At 40.1% G+C, this 27,520-nt stretch overlaps 1 protein-coding gene across 11 annotated transcripts in view; it reads left to right on the forward strand.

Moving 5' to 3' along the window:
• Window positions 1–27,520, forward strand: part of Liprin-gamma — a 125,206-nt gene that overhangs the window by 46,260 nt on the left and 51,426 nt on the right. For 2 of the 11 annotated variants that reach the window (XM_071784317.1, XM_071784318.1), the window contains exons 2-3: window positions 11,054–11,367; window positions 25,442–25,584. The exons of the other annotated variants lie outside the window; for them this stretch is intronic. In XM_071784317.1, the coding sequence (XP_071640418.1) occupies window positions 25,488–25,584 (97 nt within the window). In that variant the 5' untranslated portion in view covers window positions 11,054–11,367; window positions 25,442–25,487. The remainder of the gene's footprint in view (window positions 1–11,053; window positions 11,368–25,441; window positions 25,585–27,520) is intronic. 11 annotated transcript variants of the gene reach the window in all.

The following is a 27,520-nucleotide window of genomic DNA, read 5'->3' on the forward strand; positions in this document are numbered from 1 at the left end:
TTGACGTTTATATACTCTTCGATATCGTTATGAACAATGTAAATATTTCTGCCGCCGAGTTTTAAAACGATCGTTCTTGACACATGATAACATGCATATCCGTACAGGATTATTTAATTTGCCGCTTATTTTTATCGGCAGTTTGCTTTACAGTTCGCCAAATTAATATCAAATAATAATAATTTCCACAATGAGAATAATAATTTTCGTTAGATAATATTTCTTATTTTATTTATTTCTAATAAGTTAAACCTATATTCGTTTTTTGACCATTTAATTTAATTAACTTATTTTTATAGAAAGATACAAAAGAGAGAAAATCACACGAAATATAATAACTGCAGAATTCGTTGTTACTGGATGCATTCATGCATTTCGATGCACGTCTCGCTATGTAGAAAATGTCGCGTTGACCGGCTAGCGCACAGGGAGCACTAGGCTAAACTGGCCGATGTATTCATAGGTGTCGAGGTTCTAGTCATCCCGCAATATTCCTGTAGCAATATACGCTCTATGCTGCATACATAGGCATGAGCTTTTTCGCGTGTATGCATGCGCTCGAAGGAGCAAGGCTTGTGTGAGTTGCGGCCTGAGCGTGAGGCGACAGCTGCACCTCGAAACCTTCTTACAGCATCTGCCACAAAGGAACCAGGTTGCCCACTCCACGTCGACGTGTCCTAACGATCCCATCTGGAAATCGCCAAGTTTTTAAAGAGAAAACGAAACGCTAGGCCGATATGTTGCACAGTGGTCCCAAGATATCTGGCTGGGTGATCGAAAAAGAGAATTTTAATCTTTATCGACGTGACGACATATTGGAGCAGCTTTTTGTGCATTACGGAAAAATAAATAAATTTATGTATTTTTTTAGTTCTTTTTTAATACTGTAACTTCGTGCATCGTGTAACTTATCTCAGTGCTCATGTAGCGAAGCTATTCTGGCTAATTATATAAAAATTGTATATTACGAGTTATGTCGGTAATAGCATATTAATTAACACTTAATGAGGAGATTAGTTATTACTTGCATTTGCTATTGACGGAAGAACTGGAGCTTTAAATATACTCCATCAAATATGTACCATGTTAATATATTATTATACATTAATGTGCCTGTACATCAGGTGGATGTAACATAATTACACATTTCTCACGAAGCCATGAAACTTGAATACTTTGCTAATTTAAATTCGGCTAAATTAAGATTTAGTGAATCTCCGTGAGATTTGTATTCTTCGTTTTACTACTGTTTTAAAATTTGGGATGCATTTCTATATTTAGTTTTCTACTTAATTGATGTATTTAATCGAATAATTTATTTCTAGATTTATTACTTTTTTATATTTCATTTATTTCTCAAGTCTAATCTCTTGATCTAAAACGCTTTACGACAAATTCATGTTCGACTATATATTTCTGCGGATGAAATATTTTCGCGCCGACTATGATCGATATCGCAGCGCAAGACGATCGAGCGGTCGCACTCCTCCGGTTTACTGCTTCAGGGCTGAACGCTGTCATGTCTCGATTTATGAATGAAAGGGCGTAGGGACCTCGGATAATTTGTAGCTACATAAATATCAGGGCACTTAAAGGCCTCGTAGACAAACCGGGCATCGCGTCGTACGCCGCTAGTGTATCGATATTTATCGCGCTGTTAAATGCATCCCGTAAACTTTATTACCTAGAATCCCGATGAGAGTAGAAACGCGAGCGGGTTGAGCGACGGCGAATGGTCGCCTTGAAGTTCCAGGCACGCCTTTGAAAAAGCTCGGGAAAACGCTCGGTAATTCCAGATAGTATCGGTTAACTGCCCTGATGATCTTGCCAAGTTAGTGATTCTATTTGTTTATTTAATGCAGAAAGTTTGTGATATCACTTCAGCGAACTACTTAAATTTAGAAATTCGGAAATTTTTTTATCATTTATGTATCCCATTCTTAGATAATTATATAATTTATATAATTTTGCAAAATTGAATTCCTTCTAGAGGAAAGAAAATCTCAAAGATTAAGCATACTAAGACATTTCTCTTACTTTAAAAATGACTTTAATTATTCCACGTTTAAAATATGAATATTATACTTTTTATTAGTGTTATAGAAGTTATACAGGAGTTTAAATATTAAATTATGTTGGAACAAGAGATTAAAAATTGCGGGGCTTGTCGAAATTATATTTTCTTCTTGTGGGAATTCAATCGTGGCCTTCAATTAAAAATGGCGGTTATTTGGGTCACAGAAAGAGTTCGCGATGAGAAACGGTTCATAAAAAATTTTATTAACTCCGCGACCCGTCCGCTTAAGTTGCGTTTCCCGAGCAAGAGACAAAATAGGTGAAGAATGAAGAATTTACGAAAGTTGATTCAGAGTCGGAAGTCCGAAGACATGTAGTTCGAGAATGTACGCGCCCTGCATTATTCAGCGCAAGTCGCATCGCCATTCCTCTTTCCGATCTCGGCCTCTCTAGCCATCACGTCGATCCTCTCGTCTTCGATCCTCTCCTGTCCCTTCCGCCCTTTTCTCGCACGAACGGAATTTTCGCGAGCTTATTGGAAAAGCATCGACTCGAAAGGCCCGAAAGTTTGGCAGCGCGCCTCCAACTTTTCCACTCAAGATAAGGGTGAAAGATAGAGGTGAATCGACTAGCAGCCCCAACGAGCTTGCGAATTAACGCGCGCGATAACATAAGGTATACGAGCATTTTCGATAATACTCGACCGCCAAGCAAATTTTGCAATATGCATTTTGCAAGGATTCACTCGAGTCGGTGAAAACAAGACTATAATATACTCGTCCTGGAAAAATACTTTTTTTTCAATTTTTTTCTAAATATTCTAAAAATTTAATATTTTTTAATAAATTGTCGTTTAAAAAATTTTCCACTATAGTTAAAATGTTTCACAAAAATTTTTTGAATTTTTTACGTGTTCTAAAAAAATATATTTAGTGATATAGAAATATTGCCGTTCGTATTCTAACAAGTTTTCTGTCAAGACTGGTGAAAATTCGCATTAGCGTGATCTGTTACCGCAAACGGATTGGATACTTAAACGTAGTAGAAGATCGTTTAACGAATCGAGCGTGAACGAAAGAATCGTGTATGTGTGGTGGTGAACAGTATAGTTGCGTTAACCGCTCCCAGGTTCTGCACTTTGTCTTAAACATGCTATTACGGCTTTCTCGAACAGCGCACCGAGTGTATTTTATGATAATTGTTACTACGTATTTGTCTCTGTTAAGATTTCCTTTAGATCGTTAGGATTAAATTTTCCATCCTCTCGTTTTTGTTTTAGAATCTTGCAAAAGAAGTCTATATGTTTTTGCTGTACAGAATAACATGGTGAATTAATTTTTATCGATACATGAATAGTGTACGTACACCTTTGTCTTTGTGTCTTTATGCTCGCATTTCAATTCTCTATCACTCGGGTTTTGATCGTTGTACACGACGATTTTTTTTCGTCGACCAAACTGTTTGAGATATCTATTATACTATGAACATGGCATGGCGCCAATGCAAACCTGATTCCAACAAAAGCCCGTCCATCGATAACGAATTATGACGCTGTGAAACATTTTGACGTCTTTTCAGCCGGCACACAATGACATACAATTCTTCATCGCGCGACGCATTTTTGACCGGCAAAAAAATTCGGCACGATAGATACGCGAATCTCTCTTACCACCGCATAGCCGCTTTTTTTATTTTATCGCCACCATCCTCGTCATGGGACGGCCTAATTTACTGAGAGCCCCGTTTTTTTACCGAGTTTTTTTCATCCGACGTTATTTAATAACGGCATCTTGCACGCAACCTTTTTCTACGCGGCTCCTGGATTTTCTTTATGGTCATATTCGAGACTTCATTGTTATCGGAGAAATCGCGCGAGTGCTAACACATGGTGTCGTTTAAAATATATGGACGAAGGGATGATTATGAAATCACAGTTTCCCGGATATCCGTGCGCGATATAAGTCGAACCGTCGCAAAAAAGGTGCGCGGAATTTTCCCTAATTACGCGCTGGCAAATTATCATAATAGGAATATATTAATGTGCTCAGCATGATTCTTCAATCCTTGCTTGTAACAATTAAGAACACCTGGTTGCATGACTTGCAATTAGAAAAATGTAATAAGAAGAAATTAAGGAACGAAAGTACTTACTTTAAGATTTTTCTATTTTTGAAAAGCTGATTTTTTTATATATAATAAAAGTTTTTAGCTCAGCTACGTTAATCTGTATATTAATTGCAATATTCAATAGTTGGAAAAATGTTTATAATTTTTTCTTGTTTGTAATTAGATGTGTGAGAATAAATAATTCCTTGTATTGAAAAAACCGTTTCATTTTTAATGCTTCTTCTCGGTAACTTCAAATATGAAACAATAGACTCTTGAACGTTATCCGGCTTGTAAAGCTTTATTCTATACTATACTTACGTAGCGTTCTTCTTGTTTTCCTTACCGCGTGCGTTGATACGAAAAACCGCATGATAAGCAGATTACAAATATCATGTTCACGAGGCAGAGCTTCATTAATATGCGACGGCACGAGAATCTCCGTGAAAAACGTTTTCGGGAATCAGTGAGGGAGATTATATGAAAATATTCGCATCATCTGTCGTGCTTCAAAAAATCTCGGTTCTCCAAAGAGACATACGAAAAATATAATAGCTACGACTATATCAATAATCACTGTTATTACTCGATATTCTCGGACTCATCGGTTCATGCGCCGCTCGTAAATACACACGGGAAAGGTTTGCACCTGTCTCTCGCACGCAATTTTAATTGAAATAAATGTATCACGCTCAGTCGCGCTTCGATCGCATATCAATTAAATTTCACGTTTGGCGTCTGCCCCGTTTATTTATTTGTCCGGCAAATAAATACTTTTAATCGCGCGGTTGATCCTAAATTAATTCGCAAATAGCAGTATAAATTCGCAATTTCGTTACAGTGTCACGGTGCCCTTTTTGTTATGAAAAATAACGTATGCAACGTTAAATATTGATATGCCGCGCGTGTAATAGGTGCCTCGCGCTCAATCGCAAAAATAAAAACTTTTGTTACACATTGCGCTTAGACTGGAATTCATATACATTGCCGCAAACGCATTGTTCGGTGTCAGGTAGTGGATATTGTGCACCAGTCGGCTCAGGTGTTTCGCCGCTCGGCGATGCTACACTTTTCCGATTCAGGCCCGGGTAGGTCGTTTTAATGCCGAGCATCTGCTCCTAAAACGGGTAAATGGCTTCGCCCTTTTATTAAAATTTATCATTGCGTGGTATAATAGATTCTTTTGGCCCTCGCTCCTGAAAGCTTTCCGCGATTATTTCTGAGACCCGCAAGTTTGCCACGTAAATTTTGACACTTTCTCGAACTGTCACTGTGACATGCGCTGTTAAATTTTGCAAAATAATGAGCGCTGACTGAAAGAAGAAACTGCAATTAATAAAGGACCTAGAAGGATAGAATAGAAAAGAAAATATTTTAGCTTTTTATTTTGTTCCAACACAGATTCAAAAATTTCTTTAGACAAAAACTCGAGACTACATAAAAATTTTCTTTGTTTAAAAATAATTATAATAATACTTATATGTGAATATGTAAATGTGCGCAAATGTGTAATTAATAATTTGGGAACTTTATAAATTATGCATTACACAAAGCAGAGGAGTCAGAAATTAAGCGGATATAATGCATTATACATATTGCACATTAAATTGGCACGATTAAATATGCACAGCTCATGAAAAGATTGATATAGCTGCCATAATCGCAGAAAAATCGCTCGCTGTTATTCCGCTCTCATTACCGGAACTTATCTCATTATTCTCTCATCAAACGATTCTATCTCTCGCTTGAATATTCAGCGTCGCTCTCGCATTACGCACCGCGTCCGCAAAAATAAAAGCGACGGCCTGCCCATCCCCGGCGACTCCTCGTCGTTGCACTCGGTCGATCAAAACGCCGCGGCGCAGGATGCGCATAATAACAATAATAATGGCAAACAATAATGGGCTCGTGGGCAGAAGTCGTTCTTCCTGTTCAGACGGCAGACGCTCAGTCGAACCCCGCTACGAGCCGCCGGCGCTGGCCGGCGCACTACCTTGAGGGCCCCTGAAATGAGAGGGTTCCGCCCCACCACGGGGCCTCGTTGAGGGCCCGCTGCAGGTCGACCAGACGTCGTCGGTCTGCTTCGCCTGTTCTTGCATCCTCAGTCGGCTGTGAACCGGTGTCACGACCAGGCTGGGTAGTTTCTCGATCGCATCGACTCGCGCCCGCCATCCATCTTGTCGGGTACCAATTTCGGGGAAGATGCACCGACGACCTGTTTCAGTAAAACCGGTATACGCGAGATAAACTTTCGACGATTGAGTCGCGGCGCGTCTCGGGGTCGCTTTCTCGGCAAGACTCCGTCATCTTCAGCGTTCGCTTCCTCCACCTCCTCTCTCTCCTTCTCCAATTCCTTCGTCTCGCGGAGCGATCGTCGTCGAGAGAAGTTGCGACTCCGAAGTGGCTTCTCTACAATACCAACGCGCGCAGCTGGCGACGAAACGTGACAGTCTCTTCTTCGTTTTGGTTCGCGACAGTTTCGCTGGGAAATTTCGCCGTAAGAAGCACTAAAAACGAAGCGAACGAGTGGCGAGAGGCCGCGTCTCACTGCGCGATCACATTTAAAGTTCTATAAGAAGTGTACAGTGCTAAAGTGCGGAAGCAACGGTGTATCCGGGTACTGGTGCAGTTTATGCGTCTCGAGAAATCGAGTTACCACGAGATTGAAAAGAAAGTATTCTGAAAACCTCGATGTTGTTGTTGTCTTTCAACGCGAAGGATGTAAAAGTGCAGCCAGTGTGGGCGACCGTGATAAATGACGCGCCGACATTGAACGAGTAGATCGTTACGAAAGTGCATGTTTATTTGCACATCGAGGAAAATTTTATAATCTACTTTGTGTTGATTATTTTGGGTAGGAATTAATAAGTAAAAATATTCATTAAAAAATAGTCATAAACCACATGGCGGTCTGCTAATTACATCGTCTTATTATTTTTTTGTGTGTACGAATTGAAACAAAATAGAGGGATAATCTTTCTAATTTTCTTATTTCTGATATTTCAATCATTTTTCCTCTAATTATTAATTTTTTCCTTTACAAAATTTTATATGTGGATTATATAAAGATACAATCACGATAAAATAATGTGGCTCTTAACTATTTTAAGAGATTTTGAAATATTAAACAAGTTCGAGAGAAAATCCCGTGCATACTATAAATGGTGCATTATAGAACGCTCGCGCCGTTGTAAAATGCATTAGACTGTGCTCGCGGGAACGTATTTTTGTACTTACAATGAGTTTCGAAGAGGATTTATAATAGAGCGAGAATTAAAAAAGCGACGCAAGCGGGATTTCGTCGCGATTGCGAGAAAAATACCCATTATGAAGTAACAAATTTAAAGAACGGTGAACGAACCTGCGCGGTTAAAAACATCATCGCCGCCGGTGCATTCGTCGATGCAACAGTAATGCGCGGTAATGTTGGGCGGGATGCTGCGAAACAAGTGCGCTGTTTTCAAGTAGTGAAAATCGCGATAAGCGCGATATTATGTTCTTTAGATTAAATATATAGTTCGAGTGTGTCGATCGATGAAATAAAATAGGAGATGATCGATGAAGCGTACTTTAGAAGCTTAAAAATTCAATCGCGAATTAATTCCTTTTATAAAAAGTTATAATTTACAATCGAACGAATTTTCACTTATGAATTTTTCTCTTCTCAATTTGTCAGTTTTCTCTCTCTCTCTCTCTCTTTCTCTCTCTTTCTTTAACATGTGAAAGTCCTAATAATTAAAATTAAATTAACGTCTAAAAGATTTGAATAAGAATCTCACAGAATAAGAATTTCACAGAATTTTCACAGAATAGTTCACAATATCAAAAAATTATGAGATTTGGCTACGATATATCTTAAACTTTTATAATAAGTGTCTGAGTGAGACAATTAATATCTATCTCTTTAATTTAAAAAAAGATAAAATGATCTTTGATACATTGTCTCTCATTGCTTTTGTAATATAATATAGGTATCACATCTTGATAGGTATCACGACTCTTGAAAGATCGATCGCGTGGTAAACAACCAAGAGACATGACACGAGAGAGCTCGGAGAGAGCGAGGAATCTACGTGCATCGTGCGGATGCGCAATAGTAGGTAATGCGTTTCTCCTCTCGCATCGTCTCACCTAAATTCGCATCTTCTCGAGACAGCGATCTCCGCGAAACGCAACGGGGTCTATTAGCTGATGCATCGCTACGTAGAGTAACAGAGCGTTGTTCCACCAGCTGCCTATCCGCGTTGCATTTCGTGTAGCGCTGCGGCATGGCTGCACACGTCGTCCCGTTGCATCGGTAATGTGGCTGAACAAGCAGTTTTAATCCAGAGGTTTCACCACGCCACTGCTGCATCCAACAGTCCCGCATCCGGCTAGCTGCAAGAGAAGAATACTCTTTTCTTCTTATTTTTTTCTCGTGGTATAGAATCGACTTATAGTTTCACAGAACACGTTCTACTCCACTTTGACGACCGTTTTTCCTCAGTAACGATCTCTCTTTCATTAATCTTCTATATAGAGGAGATTTTTCATAAAACTAATAGCCAAAAACAAAATAGAGGATAATGAAAACGTGTTTGTATATCGCAGGAATTTTCGGAACACGAAGTGAAACTTGTTTCAATTTTTTTCGCTTTATGCTCCGAAATATTTGGAGCCTCGGTTGCTGTTAGCTTCCGAGCAACATAAATTCGGGGTACTCTACCTCGTTGGCTCGTGCTTTCGCCACGTAGCGGTATCTTTTTAACACAACGCCACGATCCACAATTACCTTCCTTCTCTGTATTCGTGGTTTCTTTCCTCTTCTTTTTGGCATTTCTTGTTCGCGCGCGGAGTTTAGCGTCCGCCATCCCGCGGGAATTCAGCGCGGGATACTCCTTGGCTTCATAAATTCGCCCTGCAATCGCGGCGGTTTATGAACACGATACGCGCGAACGCAGACGATAGTTTACAATGAATATTTTTCTCGAAGATCGGGAGTTTTCTCGATTTTCTTTTTTTTCGGAATTTGCCGTTTCTGCTTCGAGATATTGGACGCAGCGCCGCTGCCTCCAATAAATTCAAGCCCGGCACGTGATTCCGTGCCTATAGCGATATCATGCATATTTCAATGCTACATACGAACGAACGAACGAACGAATGAATGCGAAAGCGAATAGATCACGTAGCTCTCGACAGTGAATCCAGGTTCGAAGACGTCGAAGGAAGAAAGACTGGTCCATCGCGCCAAATAATATTTCTCAGTTATCCTGGACTTGCACTTTTCTTCTTTTTTTTTTTACTTTATTTTTTTAAGTCGTCTTTTTCGATGTACATCCGTAGCGAAACCACGGAGATAAATTTCGTTTGCGATAGTTGATCCGCAACTTTATCAGTTTTACCTTCGTCTCGAGCGGGACTTTCTTTTTAACTGTCGTTGTATTTCATGTTTTATTGTTCATTCGCCGATGTTTCCAATATCGACATTTAGCTGTCTCATCTCGCCCGTGTACCTCTATTTATCTTCCTTCCGCCAGAGAAAGCTCGGAACAGGATATATCCGTCATATTGTAATCACATGGCGCTCGCTGTACGCAAAGCGGAACAGAAATAAATTGATATATGCAAAATACAGTTTCAAACGTCCTCGAAGCGCCATATAATTATTAGCTAACAAGAGAACTCTTATTATTCGAGAACTCTTCTTATTATTATCTATATCAATATTTAACATATTGAATTTCTATTTTATCGGTTACTTCGTTATTGGTTTTTTCTTTATAAATTTGATAAGTGGCAGTCAGATCATATTTTTAACAAGGTAAATTTCATACTCAGATTGATAAAATGCATTGTGGCGATATTCGCTAACGAGTGTCTAGCTCGCGCTATCGAGCTTCGAGCTTTCACGAACGTCGTAAGCATATTTCCTCTGATAAATGCATTACGATATATACGTTTCCTCGTTTGTTCCGCACCCATTCCCATCTGAAAGGGTCGCGGTAACAAGTCGCGATACCAAATCGCGTTCCCGCATCGCCGGTTCCGTTCGAGCGAATAATCAGGCACGAACCAAGCGGATGTCGACAAATAATATTAGCGGATCGAGTCGCGCTGAGTGCAGCGTGGATATCTTTGTGCCGGCTTGATTTGATTTTGCGCGTAAATTGATGCGATACAAACTCGTAACTCGGATTCGTGTATCATCGAACAGCTCGCAGAGAGACTGCATGCGTTTATTTCAGTTCATCCGGGAAGTGGATAACAAACGGATTAATAATGCAAACTCACGGCCGCGGTCTTATGGAAAACGTAATTCCGGGATTATCCCATTGTGCATTTTGTCTTAACAAAAATATATATAATATTATTATGCAGCAGTAAGTAAATTCGCGACGTAACACTCCGCGCTTGTTGCGTTAAGTTTTCCCGTCACGGAGGATTATCAGTAAACTTTATCTTTTAGCGCGCATTCTCTCTGCATTTTCGAGTTACAGTTTGATTGAGGCAAAGAAAACAACATTAACGGAAGACTGAGTGAACTCTGTTGATCTTTACTTCAGTTTAGCGGACTCAATTATTGCGAGTAATCGTTTTAAATCTAAGTGTCATTATTAGAACTGTTAGTATTTATTTTCGCGAGTTCGTTGGCCACGATCCAAAGGATTATTACTTAGAAGCCGAGCAAAACTACGAAGTAAAGTTTCTCTCTGTACAACCGCACGTGACTTGATTTCTTTTTCTCGCAATCGAAAAATAACAAAAGAGATTCGTTCTAAACATGTCTATTGCTGTCGTTCGTTTTCGAAACGTTGGCGATTGGATGTGACTGACTTTCGTAAATGTAGTTATCCATAAAGTTTACTAGATAAAAATTGTTTTCCGTCGAGAGATAAATTAACAAATATCTGATTATATATTTGAAATTATTAATTATGGATTACAAACATAGGTATTTTAACAGCTGGATGATCATTTCGAGTGTGAGTGAAATGATGGACGGTATTAATTAAGCGAGATTGACTCGTCGCTGTCGCGGCGGAATAAAAGCCGAAGAAAGTGTTGTGATGTTAAATCGTGGCTGCGTCCCCGCGGCCCGCCTGCCCATGAATAACTACTGAGCGACGAACGAGCGGAAGTGGAAGCGTGATTGGCCGGCGGAGCGCGTCCTGCAGTTCGGAGCGCATTCGCGAGCGAAGCGTGGGAACATTTCTGGTCCGGATGAGCCGACCTACGGTGGAGTTCAGAACGAAGGAATGCTCACCGGCAAGTTCTTCCCCCAAGTTCATGCCCCTTCTCTTTATTTTCTTTTAAGTTTTCTCGTAACCCGTCATCGTTCAGGTGGACTGTCGCCAGTCACTGTTACGTTCTACAAAACAATTAAAATTTTTTTTACGATGTGTATCGCGCATTTATATCAATCAGGTACGATAATATGTATATATATGTTCGGATTATAACCAATTATTCTGGAGGAAAATTATTTTATTGTTTTAAATTGTTAAATTAATTGTAAAATACAAAGTGGAATTTTTGCGAATGCATGGTAAAGTTGCATGTATTTGAAGATACAGTCGTGTATATGTATAGTTATAATGACTTTTTAAAATTAACAAGTAAATTGATAGAAAATACTAAGCTATTAATTTTATCGTGCATTATCCTACTTATTGAAAAAAGAAGTAACATCTCAATTACCATATTTAATTTTATAAATATAGCTTTCTTGAATATTTATCCATAAATTATTTAAAGTTTTGATAGCAGAATTTTCTTTTTTTCTCTTTTTCTCTCTCTCTCCTCCTGTCTCTCGGGGCTTATCTCAACAACGTTCTAAGTCACGTCAAATAAATTTTGCAGGTAAACCACCATAAAAAGAGATATCATGAGTTATTGAGGAGACTTGTTTCACTCCATGGCCTCTCTTTCTTTCTATCATTAAAGTTATATGTCCAAACATATATATATATATATATATATACATCGCTTTCTAAAAAGAACAATTTTATTTACCAAAGTTACGGATAAAAAAAGCTACATAAATATAATATTCGAACAAATATAAATCTCGGTGAAGATAAATATGACCTCAGCATTTCACGGGACTTTTTTTTTACAGCCCCGAGCTTCCCGTATTTGTAGACGGCGACATTTCTCCGACCGAGCGTTGACGCGAACCCGTTTCAATTTCGATGCAACTCGCTGTTTCGATAAATGTAACGACTGACTGCGATTGTAGCAACGTAGCAACTTCGACGTTCGGTCCCAATCTGCACGTCAGACGATCATAAAAACGACTCTCGACATCTCGCACGTAGGTATATAAAGCGCGCGTGTCCGCGCTCGCGAAAACGTATGCGCGTCTATATTTGCATATTATTTTGACGCGCAATAAATATTTATGAGAATTCGCAGCTGTGCGCCAAGTAGACTCGTCTATCCGCGTTGCACACGCGACCGGCGTAAGATTGGCGTAATTTAGACGGGACTCGATGTCGTATCTCCGAGGGTGTGGGGAAACGTGCGCCACGTGGTCGCAGATTTCAGGTCCCGCGAGAATAAAAGTATAACACATATGCGCCCTATGTAGATAATTGCAATAATGACGAGAAACGGAGATGACGCTCAGCTACGACGCTCTGGTTCCTACGCTATTTAACTAACAATAAATATGTATGAGGTCGTTTATGTGTATTGATCATTTCAGCCACTCGGCTGTGACCTGAAAGGGCCTTGTTAAATGTCACAATCGATCGTTTTGAGATGCGGATTACCGCTGATTACGTGGACGTTGCATTTGCAATAATCTCTCTTACTTTAATCAAAAATTTTTTTTCGTCGTTTTTTGTTAATACAAGTTAATACAAGATTAAATAGTAAGTTAAGCTAAATAAGTAATTAGTCCGTATGTATCATGCGACTTTAAAATTAAAACACCGAAAGTATTAACAGTAATTTATTAAGGTAATTATTGCATTAATATAGTTGTTGTAAAATCAATGCATGTACATTTGCCTATAATGATGGTTTGACTCTGATAATGATTTTACGTTGCATTAAATGATCATGCTGGCGCAAAGAAAATGCGAGCGATTCGGAAGAATTTGCCGTACTGTTCTCCCTATAATTTACACGCTTTCCAGCTTTATCTAGCGCCGTTCTGCCAGGATTTACCCGTCTGTAAGGTTCTGTCGAGTGGCAACGCAATAGACTTAAACCGATCGCGAAAGAGCTGCGAGAAGACTTCTATGGAAAGCCTCGATAACGTCCGTTCTCCATTCCTCCGCGCGCGCCGTACTTTTATTCGGCCTTGCTCGGGATTTAATCGAATCGGAGATGGAGAGGGAGGTCTTAAACGCACCTCCTCTTTCGTCGTTTATTCACCCGAATACCTTAAGCCGGCTGCAGAGGCGTCTCTTTACGGCGAAACGGGATCGCGCGGCGGGACGACAAGTACCTTAAATGGCGCGTTGCGCTTTTGCCCGTTTCAATGCCGTCCGTCACAAGAATGCACGTTGCGCAATTAGCGTGTATCGCCTCTTTCGCTCCTTTCGATCACTCGAGTAAAACGGTTTCAGCAATTCAGACACTATTCGCGCAATTGGACGGTCTCGTTCGACGCGCGGAATAACAGCGCGTTTGGACAACGGATCTTTATTCCCTTTTCATGAAGAAGTTATCGGAAGAAAGCTCGTGCTTTTATTTTATAACGTTTGCGAGGTAATTACATATTTCTATTGACGCCATTATTTAGTGCAGGTTTTTGTGCGCGTTTTATCACAAGTTCTGATCGTTTACGATAATCTATGTCCCAAGTCCCAAGTGAAGAAACTTATTGAAATTTGACTTCGATAAGTCATAGTTTTTCTTTAAATATCAAAGGTATTTTTATTTTATATCTTAACTTATCAAATTAATACAATGTCTTTTTTAAACAGATTTTCAGCAAAAAGCCTCTTACTCTATTACAAAAGAATTATAAAAATATAATATTTGTAATATTTCTTTAATCGAGCTGTTTTATCAGATCTTAATATAAAGATTAATACTACACAGAAATTTGTTTTTTTTTTATTATGCAAGATATATATACGTCTGTCATAGAAATATCTTTTACCAATAGTCACATTATTCTATTGCGGAAAGCACTACATCACGTTATATTAAATATACGAATAATTTATTACTGTCAACTTTTAATTGATGTAAAATACGGCGCTGCAGCACGCGACGGAATTACCTGACGCGGCAATACGTCGGCCACGATCGAGCCGCATATACAGGGACCGTCCTTCGATGCGCTATCGTGTTGCATCTCCGCGTGCATCGCGAGTGAGGCGGTGCGGTTAGACGGATGTTCCGTTTGAGAGCGATGCACTCTATTCTTGTCCACCCAATAACCGGCCTTCCTACTATATAAGCCCCGGCAAGATATACGGGGTGCCCGCTAACATACGTCCACCGCCTACACCGGAGTAATTCTCGTCGGCGTAAATATATCGCCCCCAGCGCGATGCAATGTCGCGGGCACGGCTTTCGTCTTAACGCCGCGCGTACTTCATAATGCAGCTTCGCGTTCGACGCGTTATCAGTTGCATCGAGGACATATAGCGAGAAGTGTGCGTAACGTCTCGCGATGTCTTGCATATTTACATCAGAACGAGGGCTCCGTTGAAAAGACGCTTTATCATGTCCGGCTGCAACGTCAGGATTCATTCCTTGCAATAATTGCTTGTATGCCAATGTAATTTTTAAATATATATCTATATATATATATATATTTGGATAATTTGCATATATTTGTGCAAAATTATATCTATAGTTTTTCCATGATATTCCTAATTTATTTATGGCTTAAGTCACATATACATTATTCGCGTAAAAAAAGGGATCTCTTTATGTCGTACCGTAACAGACGTGTCGCTTGCATGCTCGCAGATAACGAAGCCGCTTTATGACAAAGACCATATCGAGTTTTTATCGCACTTCATGCACATCGCTTCCTGCAATCACGCTGCCGCACTTGACCGCAGTTTGATTGTCACGTGAAAGAGTCGTAGCGTTCAGTTTCGCGATTTACACGAATCGGAAACGCGCCGCTTATCGCGCTTCGCGCACGATTGCGACACTTTCTATTAACCCCTAACTAGTTACGTCGCATGATCTATTAGCGGAAGCATAACTACAACTCGTCCATTTCTTTTTATGGTAAATGATAGTGTTATTTATGACACTATAATTACAAACAGCAGTTTTGAATATTATACATATCCATAATTTATAAAACATTATATAAAATACTCGATGTTCAAGCGCTACCTTGAAAAATATTAAACGTTAAAATGTTATTTTGCAGATATACGGATATAAAAATTATGTACAAATAACGCTTGATATCAAGACAATCAAATTCCGCAATAATAACTTTAATTTTTTAAAATTGTGACCACATTTGTTGCCTACATATAGCATTAATAGTCATTATTTAGTCATTATTTACTTACAAATATTTTCTGGCTATCACGGGCCGGAGCGCAGGATGTAATATTTCAAAAATACATTAACGCGATTCAGAACGACTAATTCATTCCCGACACTATTTCCTGAAAGTTGACGTTTTTTGGCACATATGCGCGGGGGCAGATTGGAATCGTTCGAATAAAATCGGTCGATCGTTTTATCGACCGCCCGCCGTTCTTTGTCAGACAGAACGACAGAACGTTGTTTCGTGCGCGCATTTTCGATGTCGAGTATCGATACACGACGCGCCGCGCTCGATGGGATGCATCGGGGTCGATTAGCGTGACTCGTTTTCCCTGCGCGTTTGCACGAACGGCTCCATCGCTGGCAATTAAGTAGCAATTTAGCGCGCCTCCTCACGAGCGGCCTTTGGCGTATATGAGCTACGATAAAGTGTGTGCTGCGCGCGAACTATGCCTTCAACTTACGCTTATCTATCGCCCGGGTGAATGCATGGTGCATCGTTGTTGCGCTGCTCGCGCTTAGATTCCGTGGCGTGCGTGCACCGTCACGTTGCGTGCCTCCGGCACCAACGGGTTGTTGCTCTAATTCGCGTTTTTCGTTGTCGGGGAAACACACGTCGGGGGGGATAAGCGTTTAATCTTGGACAAGTGCAGTTAGGTATCACGAAAATATGCAGAAGTATCCCAGAACTGTCGGATGTATCCTATTAATTATCTTCAATTTGCTGCAATTGTAACAGAGATCTAATTATTATAAAGATCTAATTTTCCGCGCAAATATTACGAAATTGACATATTAATTGAATTTTTGCTCGTTAAAATTGCTAATATATTGCGATCGTTCTTGATATATCGGTTCTGGACAACTTTCGAACTATACATTGCATGCACTTATTTATTCATCAGAGCACTGTGAAGTCTCCTACAAACCTATATGCATCGCTTTACAGTTTATTCGATTCTGTTATAACATTGTCATTTTCTTGTCAAGCTGAATCGCGATTCAATGCCACTTACGGCTAAATACTTGCACTATAATTTTCTTCTATGCTGCTATTATTCTTTACTTTATTTTAAAGTTTACATCGTTATTGCATTAAATTTGATTTTAATCATACACGAAATAAAGGTAAAAAATACAGAATATTTTACCAAATGGAGATTTGAGTAAGAGTTTAATGATTAAAGTTCTCAATTTTATAGTCAAATATCGTGACTTTTGACTCTCATTTGCTTAATATGAAAAACAAATCGCGAATAAATGATGAGAAATATGGTGAGAACACCTTGTAGACTTACGCCTTAATCTTGCGGTTCTTACGTAACGTGGGACATGTGTAAGGGTGGCCCAACTAATTCTACGTTAACCACGATTATGTATATACGACGAATAACACAATATACAATTAAAACGCGTCGCGCGTATTACGTGTCGCACCATGGTGCATACCTGCGCTATGCATTATGAACCCATGTTGCTTATTCGTCGCGTTCTGCTCGAATAGAGTCCCCGTACCTGCCTCAACGGCCGCACTATAGTATAGTTTCTGCGTACGTAGCGACGTTGCCCCTTTTTCCTAAGCTCCCATCGCGGTATAACCATCCGCCGTGGTATAAATATTCATGGCTCTAGTTCTATCCCTCATCATCCACCTAGTTCTCTCAATTTCTTCTGCTTCCTACATTCCACAAGGTGTCTCGGAACTTCCAATCAAGCCTACTTTTATCTACTTAATGAAATAAACTTGCATTAATATTTGGAAGTTTTTGCCTCTTATAATAATAGCCTCTTATAAAATAACAAGATGGACTGATGTCTGCAACATTAGAGCAAACCGTACTTATTTAACTGCATATATTTATTATTTCATATCTTTCAGATCTTTTATTAAAACAAGATAAAAAATGTAAGTTTATCTTGTTCTTACATGTTTGCAAAATTACGTTTTATAACTGTGAACCGTGCTGTACATTTGCTCTTGATATTATCTCCGTCTGCATCCTCCTCTGTTCCGATTTTGCCCTGATCTCGTTTCACTACAGTGCCCTATGTGTACAGTCGTAAGAGCTTATGAGAGAAACGGAGATTCGAGAGATAGGAAGAAGACACGTAAACCATGAAGAAAGAAGAGGAAGAGAGAGAAAGACGGTAATTGGCCGGTCGTCACTAGACGCAAAATAAATTTCCTCGCCGCTAACTAAATTTGGACATATATGGTCACCTATCTTCCCACGTTGCGCATATCCACGGTAAAAGGGACGATTAGCCTTGCTTATGCTTGCGGAAGGGCAGAATTTAGTCGTCATTCGCGAAATTTCGTTTCTCTGCGCCACTCGGTATACAGCTCGCCGCCGCGGTATGTATTACAGTCGCTCGTGATATTTCGCGACCACTCTGCTTTATCCTCGTTTTATTTATTCGCTGTTTCCGCATGCGTCCATCCGGAATTACCCTCGCGCGCTTATTTGGAGAAAGGGTCTTGCGACAATATTGTTTTGTATCAGTTCTTGCTTACGCACGTTTATCACGAAATAGATGTACACATGAATGGATGCTTGATTATTTCACATAATTGGCTTATATGATTAATTAAAAATAAACGTGAATTTTAGGGAAAATTCACGAGATATGATTAGATTTAAGAGTATTTTTATAAATTATCTAACAATGGGAAAATGGTAAAAAAAAGTTTCGTATTATAGCTTATCAGTTGCGCTGCGAAATTGATTCGCGAAAATGACAACGGGAGATCATTGAGGGATTATCTATCTGTGCCAATCTCTGTGACAACTGCTATTAGGAATTGTGCGGCGACATCTCGCCTGGAACTAAAAGGTTTCTGTACCGTTTGCATTGTCATATCGCCAGTCACGGATCGTTGATTCTTCCGGTCCGACTTTCACCGTTAAGGCTCATCCTGAATGTTCCGTCGTGCGAGACAGATTGCTCTAGCGTTCATTGTTCTCAACCAGAAAAAATCGAACAGGTCGATTAAGAGCCGCGGCCTGATCGTGAATTATGCGACCATTATTTTGTAATGACGGCAGAATTGTGTGCAAAACAGTATTCAATTTCTGAATACGCGAAGTCTATTCAAGTATTTTTTATACCGAAATAATTGATTCCGAAATCGATGGCATTATTCGGTTTTCTAATAAATCAAAATCAATGATTGCGTTTGTGAAGATAGAGGAAGAAATCTTTCGGATATTAAAAATGAAAATCTGGCATTTTCTTAGATATGGTGGATATCGAATGCCAATTCGACCTTCCACTCTATCATTTTGGTACATCAGAGACAACTTCTCAGTTAGATTTTTATTGATTTAGCAACAATTTAGCTTGATTATTTTATCTTCGTACAATTAACTCTGACTTTAATTCAAGTTAATGTATTTTATTTTATGTTTAATTAAACAATAGCTGCAGCAATCGGACGCAGAAAATGCAAAATGCATAAACAATTGAAGCGTATCGATAAGTTTCAGGAAACGAGGGCTGATTCTAGTAACACGTCAAAGTTTAAGATAAGAAACTTGGTCCGACTATTCCGGTCAAATCTTCTACTGAAATCAAAACAATGATTGTACACCTAACGATTCTATCAAACTTTGCCCGACTTAGAACTTAATCACGATCGCGTCAACTATATCACATTTGAAACTCGAATAACTTCAGCGTTGTTTACGTGAGCTATGATGTAGGTAAAGTTTGTGTGTACACTCAGAGGTGACAAAATAACGCTTTAAAACGAAGGAAGATACAGTCATAAAATGTAAATTTGTACAAATATAATTAACACAAAACTAGCTAGAACTCTACTAGGTTTAAGATTAACATCTTTTTTAATATTATGAATATAATATTTTTGCTGCAATTAGCATTAACTGCGTTCTAGAATTAATACGAAAACGTCACGTACGTTTGCGACGCGTAATGCACTAACATAGCTAAACGCACCTGAAGGGAATTAGCGCGAGAGAAAAAGGAGGCGCGGCGAAAAAAGGGGTTGGAAATTGTTGGGTGTACCGGGGATACACACTCGTCTTGGTTGCCGTCTAATGCAACCGTAACGCAATAATTATGTGGTTGGAAGCGCACTAATTAACGGAGAAGGTGGAATAAAAAATAAAGAGCGTTTAGCTTTAGCATCAAGCTCGTTAGCTTCAAGCTAGCTCGCCTTGCTCGACGCTCCTCTTGCACTCCCTCGAGCTTTTTGTCGCCCCTCTTCGTGAAACCACTTCGTTTTTTTTATTGTACATACAGAGATTAAAATCGCGCATGGCCGTAAGGTGTTTTCAGGCCGGCTGCCGATGATATCGAATTAACAACGCGATTTATGGTAACGTCGGGTTAGGCATAACGAAGGAAAAAGAACGGAATGCGGAAACGAAGATTAAGTTGATATTTATTAGTTAAAATGGCATTATATTGATTATAGTTCTTGATTCAATTTTTTTCTACAAGCAAAAACTCCATTAAACGTATAATTTTTATATGTTTTAAGAGCTTTAAGTGCCCGTCTATATACAATAGGCGTTTTAAGCCCAGCCTTAAGAAATTGTTCAATCACAGTTGAATTTGAGGAGAATAATTGACTGTGATTGGTCAATTTCTTAGAGCTTAGGGCTTAAAACACCTATTGTAGACAGGGACTAAGAGTTCTTTAACTGAATACTATGAAGTTGTTTAAATACTTATGAAAGTATTGAATTAAAAGGAAATCTATAAACGTGAAATTTTGTAGAGAACAACTTTGAAACAAAGGGACATAGTTGTCCGTATATAAATTTCGTTAAGCGGTCGGATTGCCGACGTGACACGTCGCGCGCGAGGTGCAACAAAGTTTCTCTGGGGTTTCTCGCGACGGCTCGCTGCAATTCGAATCTCGTGACAACAGGACAGGTCCCCTCCGCATACATTTACGTTTACGTCATAAATTCCAACGTTGCGCGCCGGCAAAGAGGCAATCCGGAAAGCGCCGCGAAATCATTCGACGACGTTCGTATTACTGCATTGCATCTCGCGAGATTTCCTTCCGCGCAAGGATAGGGCTCGAATTCTCTTGGCTCTCCCTGCAGGAACTATCATTCGTCTGTGCAGAACTCCTGACAGGGCCGAGGAGGATGCACGATGTGCTTGGCATTTCGCAATTTCCTTCCGCGCGAAAGGAAGGAGGATAACACACCGACCGGGGTCGTTTAGAGGAAAAGGAGGGAACGCGCGTCGTTTCGGCGGTGTTGCTGATGAAACAAAATTTCGAAATGGGTTTCACGGTAATTAGTTCCGCGAGACAACTACTTGCCCGACCTCCTGAGGAGATCCCACGCCATCGGGGGGTAAATTAGATGCGATATAAAGTTGGCGAATTCCTTGGCTGGGAGGGAAAACGCTCATTGGAAATTGCAAATCAGATGCGGACGCAGCGCAAACCGAGATGACGCGGAATGAGATAGAAATAAATACTCTCCGTGGACAGTAAGAAATTAGGGGGAACATCGATCTATGAGATCCTCCTGGCTGATATTATATTTAATTCATGTACTTCGTTACACGGAGATACTACAACGGGTCGCACCGTAATTTGTATTTACGATGTCAAGCTGGTCGGCCCTTCAAGAAGAGTGCGATCGATCGGAGTATACGGAGAAGAAAAGCGGAGAATGTTGGTGACTCGGTTGTTTCCGCCGATATATCGACTACTGTCGTGCCCTTTCCATTTATTTTACTTTGGTAAATTCGATAGCCGGAATGAATCATCCTAAGAATACCCTTATAATAATTACAATTATCCCTATAGAGCAGGATATTCTGTTACATTAAACAAGAATCAATATATAATTTGTCTGTAGTTTTGCGCATATATTTATTCATGAACCATGGCACAATCTTTAAAACATCTTCTTAATTAAACGTGTCTAATCCATTATTACCTAAAGATTCTCCTCGCCAAATTAAATCCAACTTCCAATTGGACTCTCAATGCGACAGTTAGCAAACTCCTTTATGAAGAAAAGTAGACGAAACTTCGTCATTTCCCAAATGAGTATGGCTAAAGGGATCGTCAAAGCGGTGGTGGTGTCCATTTTGAAATTGGGCACTAGGGGGTCGTAGGCGATAGCAAACTGCCGTAATTCCGAACCTGACAATATCACTCGTTTCTAGGGATGCAATAATACAAATTATTACTCCATCGTGAGACACAGCTGAGTCGTTACCTATTATCCGTCCATGAGGGATAAGACGAGATCTGGGATAGGTATCATAAATTGTCTTGGGAAATGCATCAAACCCATTTCGTCTATTTAATAGTCTTCGCTGTTTTATGCAATTATTTTGTCTTTACATTTACATCGCTTTAGATATTTACATGTTAGAAGTATTAGGCTTATCAAATAATGAAAAGTGCAAACATGAGTTGTTAACAAATAATCTCTTTTAATTTCATTTTAATTTTTATTATATTAATTTTGTATTTTATTTTATTTTATTTTATTTATGATTGTCTCTTAGATCTTTTTAATTGGGGAATGATATTTCTGTTGTAATTGACTTTATCTTCTGATTTACATGAGTTGATTCCATTCTGCGAGATGTAGATCAATTCATTCGTGACTTTATCGCTCCTATTCAACCTCGGTTGCTTTATTCCTTCTTTCGTCAGCGCGAAAGTGTTTATTCGCGGAAGTTCATCAATACGAATGAAACCGTAGAACGAGCGAGCAATATCTCTCCGCGGTTCGCGGTTTGTTGCGAGTTTTGTTTCCATCATGTTACGCTCACTCGAAGTTTATTAACGCAGCTAATATAGATTGAGTTACACGAGCTTCTCAATTACAAATCACACAATACGGAAATAACCTGATAACAAAAAATAGTCCAGATTATTTAAGTGAAAATTATTGTAGTGAAATACGCAGGAAGTTCGATAGAAAGGATAAAAAATAACAAAGCCCACAATTCTTGTATAATAATTATTTTCCTATTAGCGAAACAGAATATTCTTTTCGAGTAATTATAATGAATATATCTCGTGGATGATAATTCTCACGCATTTAATACTTTCGAAGTTTAGGAGAAATATTAAAAAATAAGCTGATAAAGTCTCACGACAAAGCAACGATAATACTCCATCTAGCAAAGACAAAGTTTCGCGGATGTTACCGTCCTAAATCTCCACCAAGTTGAAAATCACCGACAAAGATTTCCGCACGTAGCTCCACGGGACGCAGAAAGAAAGAATGGAAAAACGACTATAGATCTCCCTTATGAGTTCTGCTGTCGCGGTACATAAATCAGGAGCGTCGACTCGCGACCCCGCAAAAATTTATCGAGTCTAAACGCCCACGTAATCCAATCCCCTCGCTGCTTTTGTCGCCGGGACGTAAATATACTAAAATAACAAAATATCCAGTTTTTTTTTATGCCGCGCACAGCAGTCCGCGCGCAATCCTTAATCCTTTAATCCGTTGATTGGATTCCTGATGGAAAACAGTGAGCACGCGTCTCTATACCGATTTGTCGGACAAGTAACGAAGATTTCCCTCGAAGTTGTAATAACTTGTTCATATACATCTGCATTTGATCTTCGACATTTATAAAGCGCGACATAAAATAACCGTTAAAAGATTTTTTTGTTTTTTTTCACTAAATGTTAATGAGAAGAGTCTCTCTCGGAATCAGACTTCAACGTTTAGCGCTGAATGCGAACGTTAAACTGAATGTGAATGCCGGAGCAATGAAACAAACGAAATTGTTTAACCGTTTCGTTACGTGCTATCGTCGTTGCATCGCGCTAAATGTGAAAGCGTATTCAATCGAGAGCGCGAGCAGAAATTGAAATGGCGAACGTTTAATCGCTCGCTTCGCAGTGGAGCACGCGAATTTATTCAGATTGGAGCATTGCTATGCAAAAATAGTCTAAATTGCATAATCGAAGTTGAACTCCGCAACGAAATTATGAACTACTAAATCCTTTAACACGGTCCGTCGAAATAGCGAACTCTTCGACACAGTTTTGCAATCGGCGGAAATAAATTCACAAAAATGGCACTATAATTAATAAACGTATTAAATATCACCATGTCTGAATAATAATTAGTCGAAATGCTCTCGTGAAGCAGCGAACCCTTCAAATGTCAGACCTTTCGTGAGCGTTTTACACGCTCAGCGGATTATTTGTCACTGCACGTTGTCGTGTGTGACGATCGTATCGCGCCGGATATTTTAGAACCGGAAGGGTCACGTATACGAAATGAAAAGTTGACATTTTTTTTTCATGGGGTGTCTGACGCGCGCGCGTGCGCGCGTGTACGCGCGGGAGGGTTGATTTCTAATGCCGTGACGCGGTAAAGGGCGCACGATAGATCTTCCTTTACGGCCGCACCAACGCTGCAACGTCACAGTGCATAAATCAATGGTAACGCGGTTGAACACGGCGTGGATTTATTGAGCGCGTCTTTCCCCGTGTGTAATGATAAATTATGACGATCGAATGACGGTGGGTCTCGAGGCGACAAGAGGGGTGACGATACGCGATGCGTGTGTGCACAGGGTGACGTGTAATATGGGGTGCCGCCGTCGTTTTCGGGGAGAGTATTGACGGCGAGCGGCGCACGCTATTATTATATGTTCGTCGTCATTTGCTCGCCGGCCGCCAATACGGACTTTCCGTATAATGGCGTCATCCCCGAGGCGAGTAACGAGGGTCTCTCATGCATATACAGTGCTGCGTAAACATAAGCTTGCGAGGACAGTACCTCTATGATAATGCAGCTTCCTGGAGCGAATGTTGATACGCACTAGTTCCAAGTGCCCCGAAGTCAAGCGAATTGAAATAAATTTGCACGAACTTATTTTATTTCTCCCTTTACAAAATCGGGTATCGTCGTCTAATTTTTAAGTAGTTTTTAACTCTTTTAATTAAATGGAGATAATACACGACATAAAAATGCAACGTAATTATTGATGACTTTTCTTCCGAGCATTTCTTATGGAAAGAGCTATGTAGTTGGCGAAAAATGCACATAAAACTACAGCAATTACTGTAATATTTACTATAGTTTCATGTATTTTTTTGGCAACTACTGTAGTTTTTATGTAGTATTTTAAGAAAACGATAAAGAATCAGCGACGTTTTTCTCTTTGTTATCTTTCAACCAGTAATCAGTCAATTTACATTTAATTAGAGAGAGAGAGAGAGAGGCTCTCTAGTCATAACACGTAAATTAACGTTGTTGTCAGCGTGGGTGGTACGACGCGCGACGGTTTAGTTATAGTCCGCTTGTTGTTTTAGCACGAGTTACTGGCATAGACTGACTTTTACGCGGCATCAGATGCAGGTTAATTACATAAATTAACACATTGACATGTACCTTACAACTTTACCATTATACTCGTCCCGGCAGCGTGAAAACCGCACTTGTATTATGCATTCGACGAGCGCTGCCAGTAAATTACTAGTCTTACGTTAATGCCCTAATCCCGAAAGGTTAATGAGATTACACATAAATCTACATCCTACTGTTGCATAATCCGTATACATTTCAAAGCAACAAAAGGAGGAAAAGCCGCTTAAGATGACAAGTAACTGATTTGTGAACGGAGAAAGTCGTTTTGCCCGCAGAGTTTTGTTTTTCTTTTTATTATTTTATCATTAGCTTTTTTTTACATTAAGCGCACATTAATTCGCGACATATTTGAGATTTCAATAGTTTCGCCGATGAAATCCAATATCCGATCGACTGACGTATCGAGAAATTTCGATATGGGACCGAATGTCGAAGAGCGTCGAGCGTTCAATAACCGTTTCCGATGGTTTTTCATGAAAACGTTTCGTGTAATGTGTCAATTTCAGATACGTCCACGGCAAACACACGCTCGGTGAAGAACCACTCGCGAAAATGAGCGCGGCCGTAGAAAACGGCGTGGACCCCTCGAAGCCGCGCGGCGGCGTTTTCTCGAGGGCGTTCGCCAAGCGTGCGCAGCCCTACGAGGAAGGTGAGTCCGACGACAGCTTCTGGTCACTCTCGGGCAGGTTGTGGTGTTTCCCACTCTCCCTCCCTCCCCTGGTGCTTGGGAAGATAAACATCGTGCTAGGTTTCAAGCCTGGGTATCCGCCATACGAAGTTTCCGCCGGAAATTCAAGGCACTTACGGGCTTATCTTGTAAATGACGTCAATCAAAGTCGTAGGCAAAACATACACGGTGTTCCGTGTTCCGATGCATCATACAATTACAGCTTATTAATTACCATGTAAATTATTATTTATTTGAGTATATCGCGTATATACGTTGTCGCTTTTAGCACGATGCTACGTCTTTGTAACTTGATCCTGTGTCACGTAGTTTGATGGTAACGCGTCGCGACACTTCACATATACATATATAATGCATCACATCCTGTTATGACTTTTATTGCCATGTACATATCGCTCGTGTCTACTTCGGCCTGCGCTACATGCATTCTCGCGACAAGCTCGATATGTTTCCAGCGGGTAATAACCAATAAAGAATCTCGCTTTCACTGAATAGACACTGTAACATTGGCGCAAGCCATACATCAGGTTATTATTCCTTGTTGCAATCTGTTCCGACCTCGATATATCTCCGATTGAGTATATCGATAGAAAAGATGAAGAAGAAATAGAAAATCCTCTGTGCTTAAGAGCTTTGAGATTTTTCCAATTTATGGTAGCGACAATAATATAACGTTTCGTGTTTCGTCTATTTTTTCTTTCTTAATATTTGAGCGACAGATTCGTACTTTATGTAAAATGAATGATCTTCCGTTTTGCGAGAGCGCGGCGGAATAGTCTGCATTTATGAAGGATCACCCCGGCGGCTCCCGGGGCTCTACTGCAGGTGCGCCGATTCCGCCGTAACTCGTAGCTTCATACTGCCGTAGAATTCTGCTCTCTAATTGGAGAGAGAGAATATTTGCCCCGCTTACACTTCGCTTGTAATTCAAAACATCGCTAATCCATTAATCCTGTTTCCAGTGCGCCGTGTACGCGCCGCTCGCGCTGTACGGAAGTCATACCGGTAAACTACGCGCTCTGCCGGATATATTACATATATACATTAAGCACAGGGTTAATTCTGGTACCTGTGTCTCGAGGATTACGAGAAATTCGTTACGATACGTCAGCATTAAGATGCGCATCGTGCAATCGGAATACGTTTCCACGTTGAATGAATTACACGACGGTTGTTAAAATTTCCGTTGGCTATTAACGAGCTCTGAACATTTCTAGACGTTAACGTAATAACATTTAAACAAATTTCAATTTTACAACAAGAGGGATGGATTTGTCCGATACAAACCGGCTTATCAAGTCAAACGTCGTTAATTTTCCTGCAAGATTTATGCTATTCTATGCTCCTGCGATTTAACTTTCATTGATTGTCAGACCAGTCATTCATTTTCGTCGACGTCGAGAAAGTTAGAATTGCAAGACGTGATAGATAGCAGATCCAAAAGGTCGTAACACACACGCGTCTCGGTTGTCCCGGAAGTCGGAATGATACGTGTCGCGGTTATGATTTGCGACCGCCGCGTTGCATTTTAAACGCGCACGCGAAACGAAATCTTAGCTTATCATATAATGCATTATGTAAATACCCGCTGTAACCGTCGACGCTTCACTTCCATCCGATATCGGCTGACGTATTTGCAAGTACTCGATTCTTTCGATATATAATTACGGGCTGCGAGAGATGTTAAGCCAACGTCTCCCGTCGTAAAGCATCCCTTTACCGTTCCGCAAACGGAGCGCTATCGAGTATCGCTTTATCTGCACCGAACGCCATGAAGGGGCTCCTGTTTCGCATTAGCCGGCCGCGCGACCTCGATGGAGTTCCGAGTCGGTGTAAAAGCTCATAAAGAATCTCGCTTCCGACACACGGGCGGCGCATAATATCGCTGCGCGCCCGT

The sequence above is a fragment of the Temnothorax longispinosus genome, chromosome 7, assembly GCF_030848805.1.
Source record: "Temnothorax longispinosus isolate EJ_2023e chromosome 7, Tlon_JGU_v1, whole genome shotgun sequence".
Classification (NCBI taxonomy): domain Eukaryota; kingdom Metazoa; phylum Arthropoda; class Insecta; order Hymenoptera; family Formicidae; genus Temnothorax; species Temnothorax longispinosus.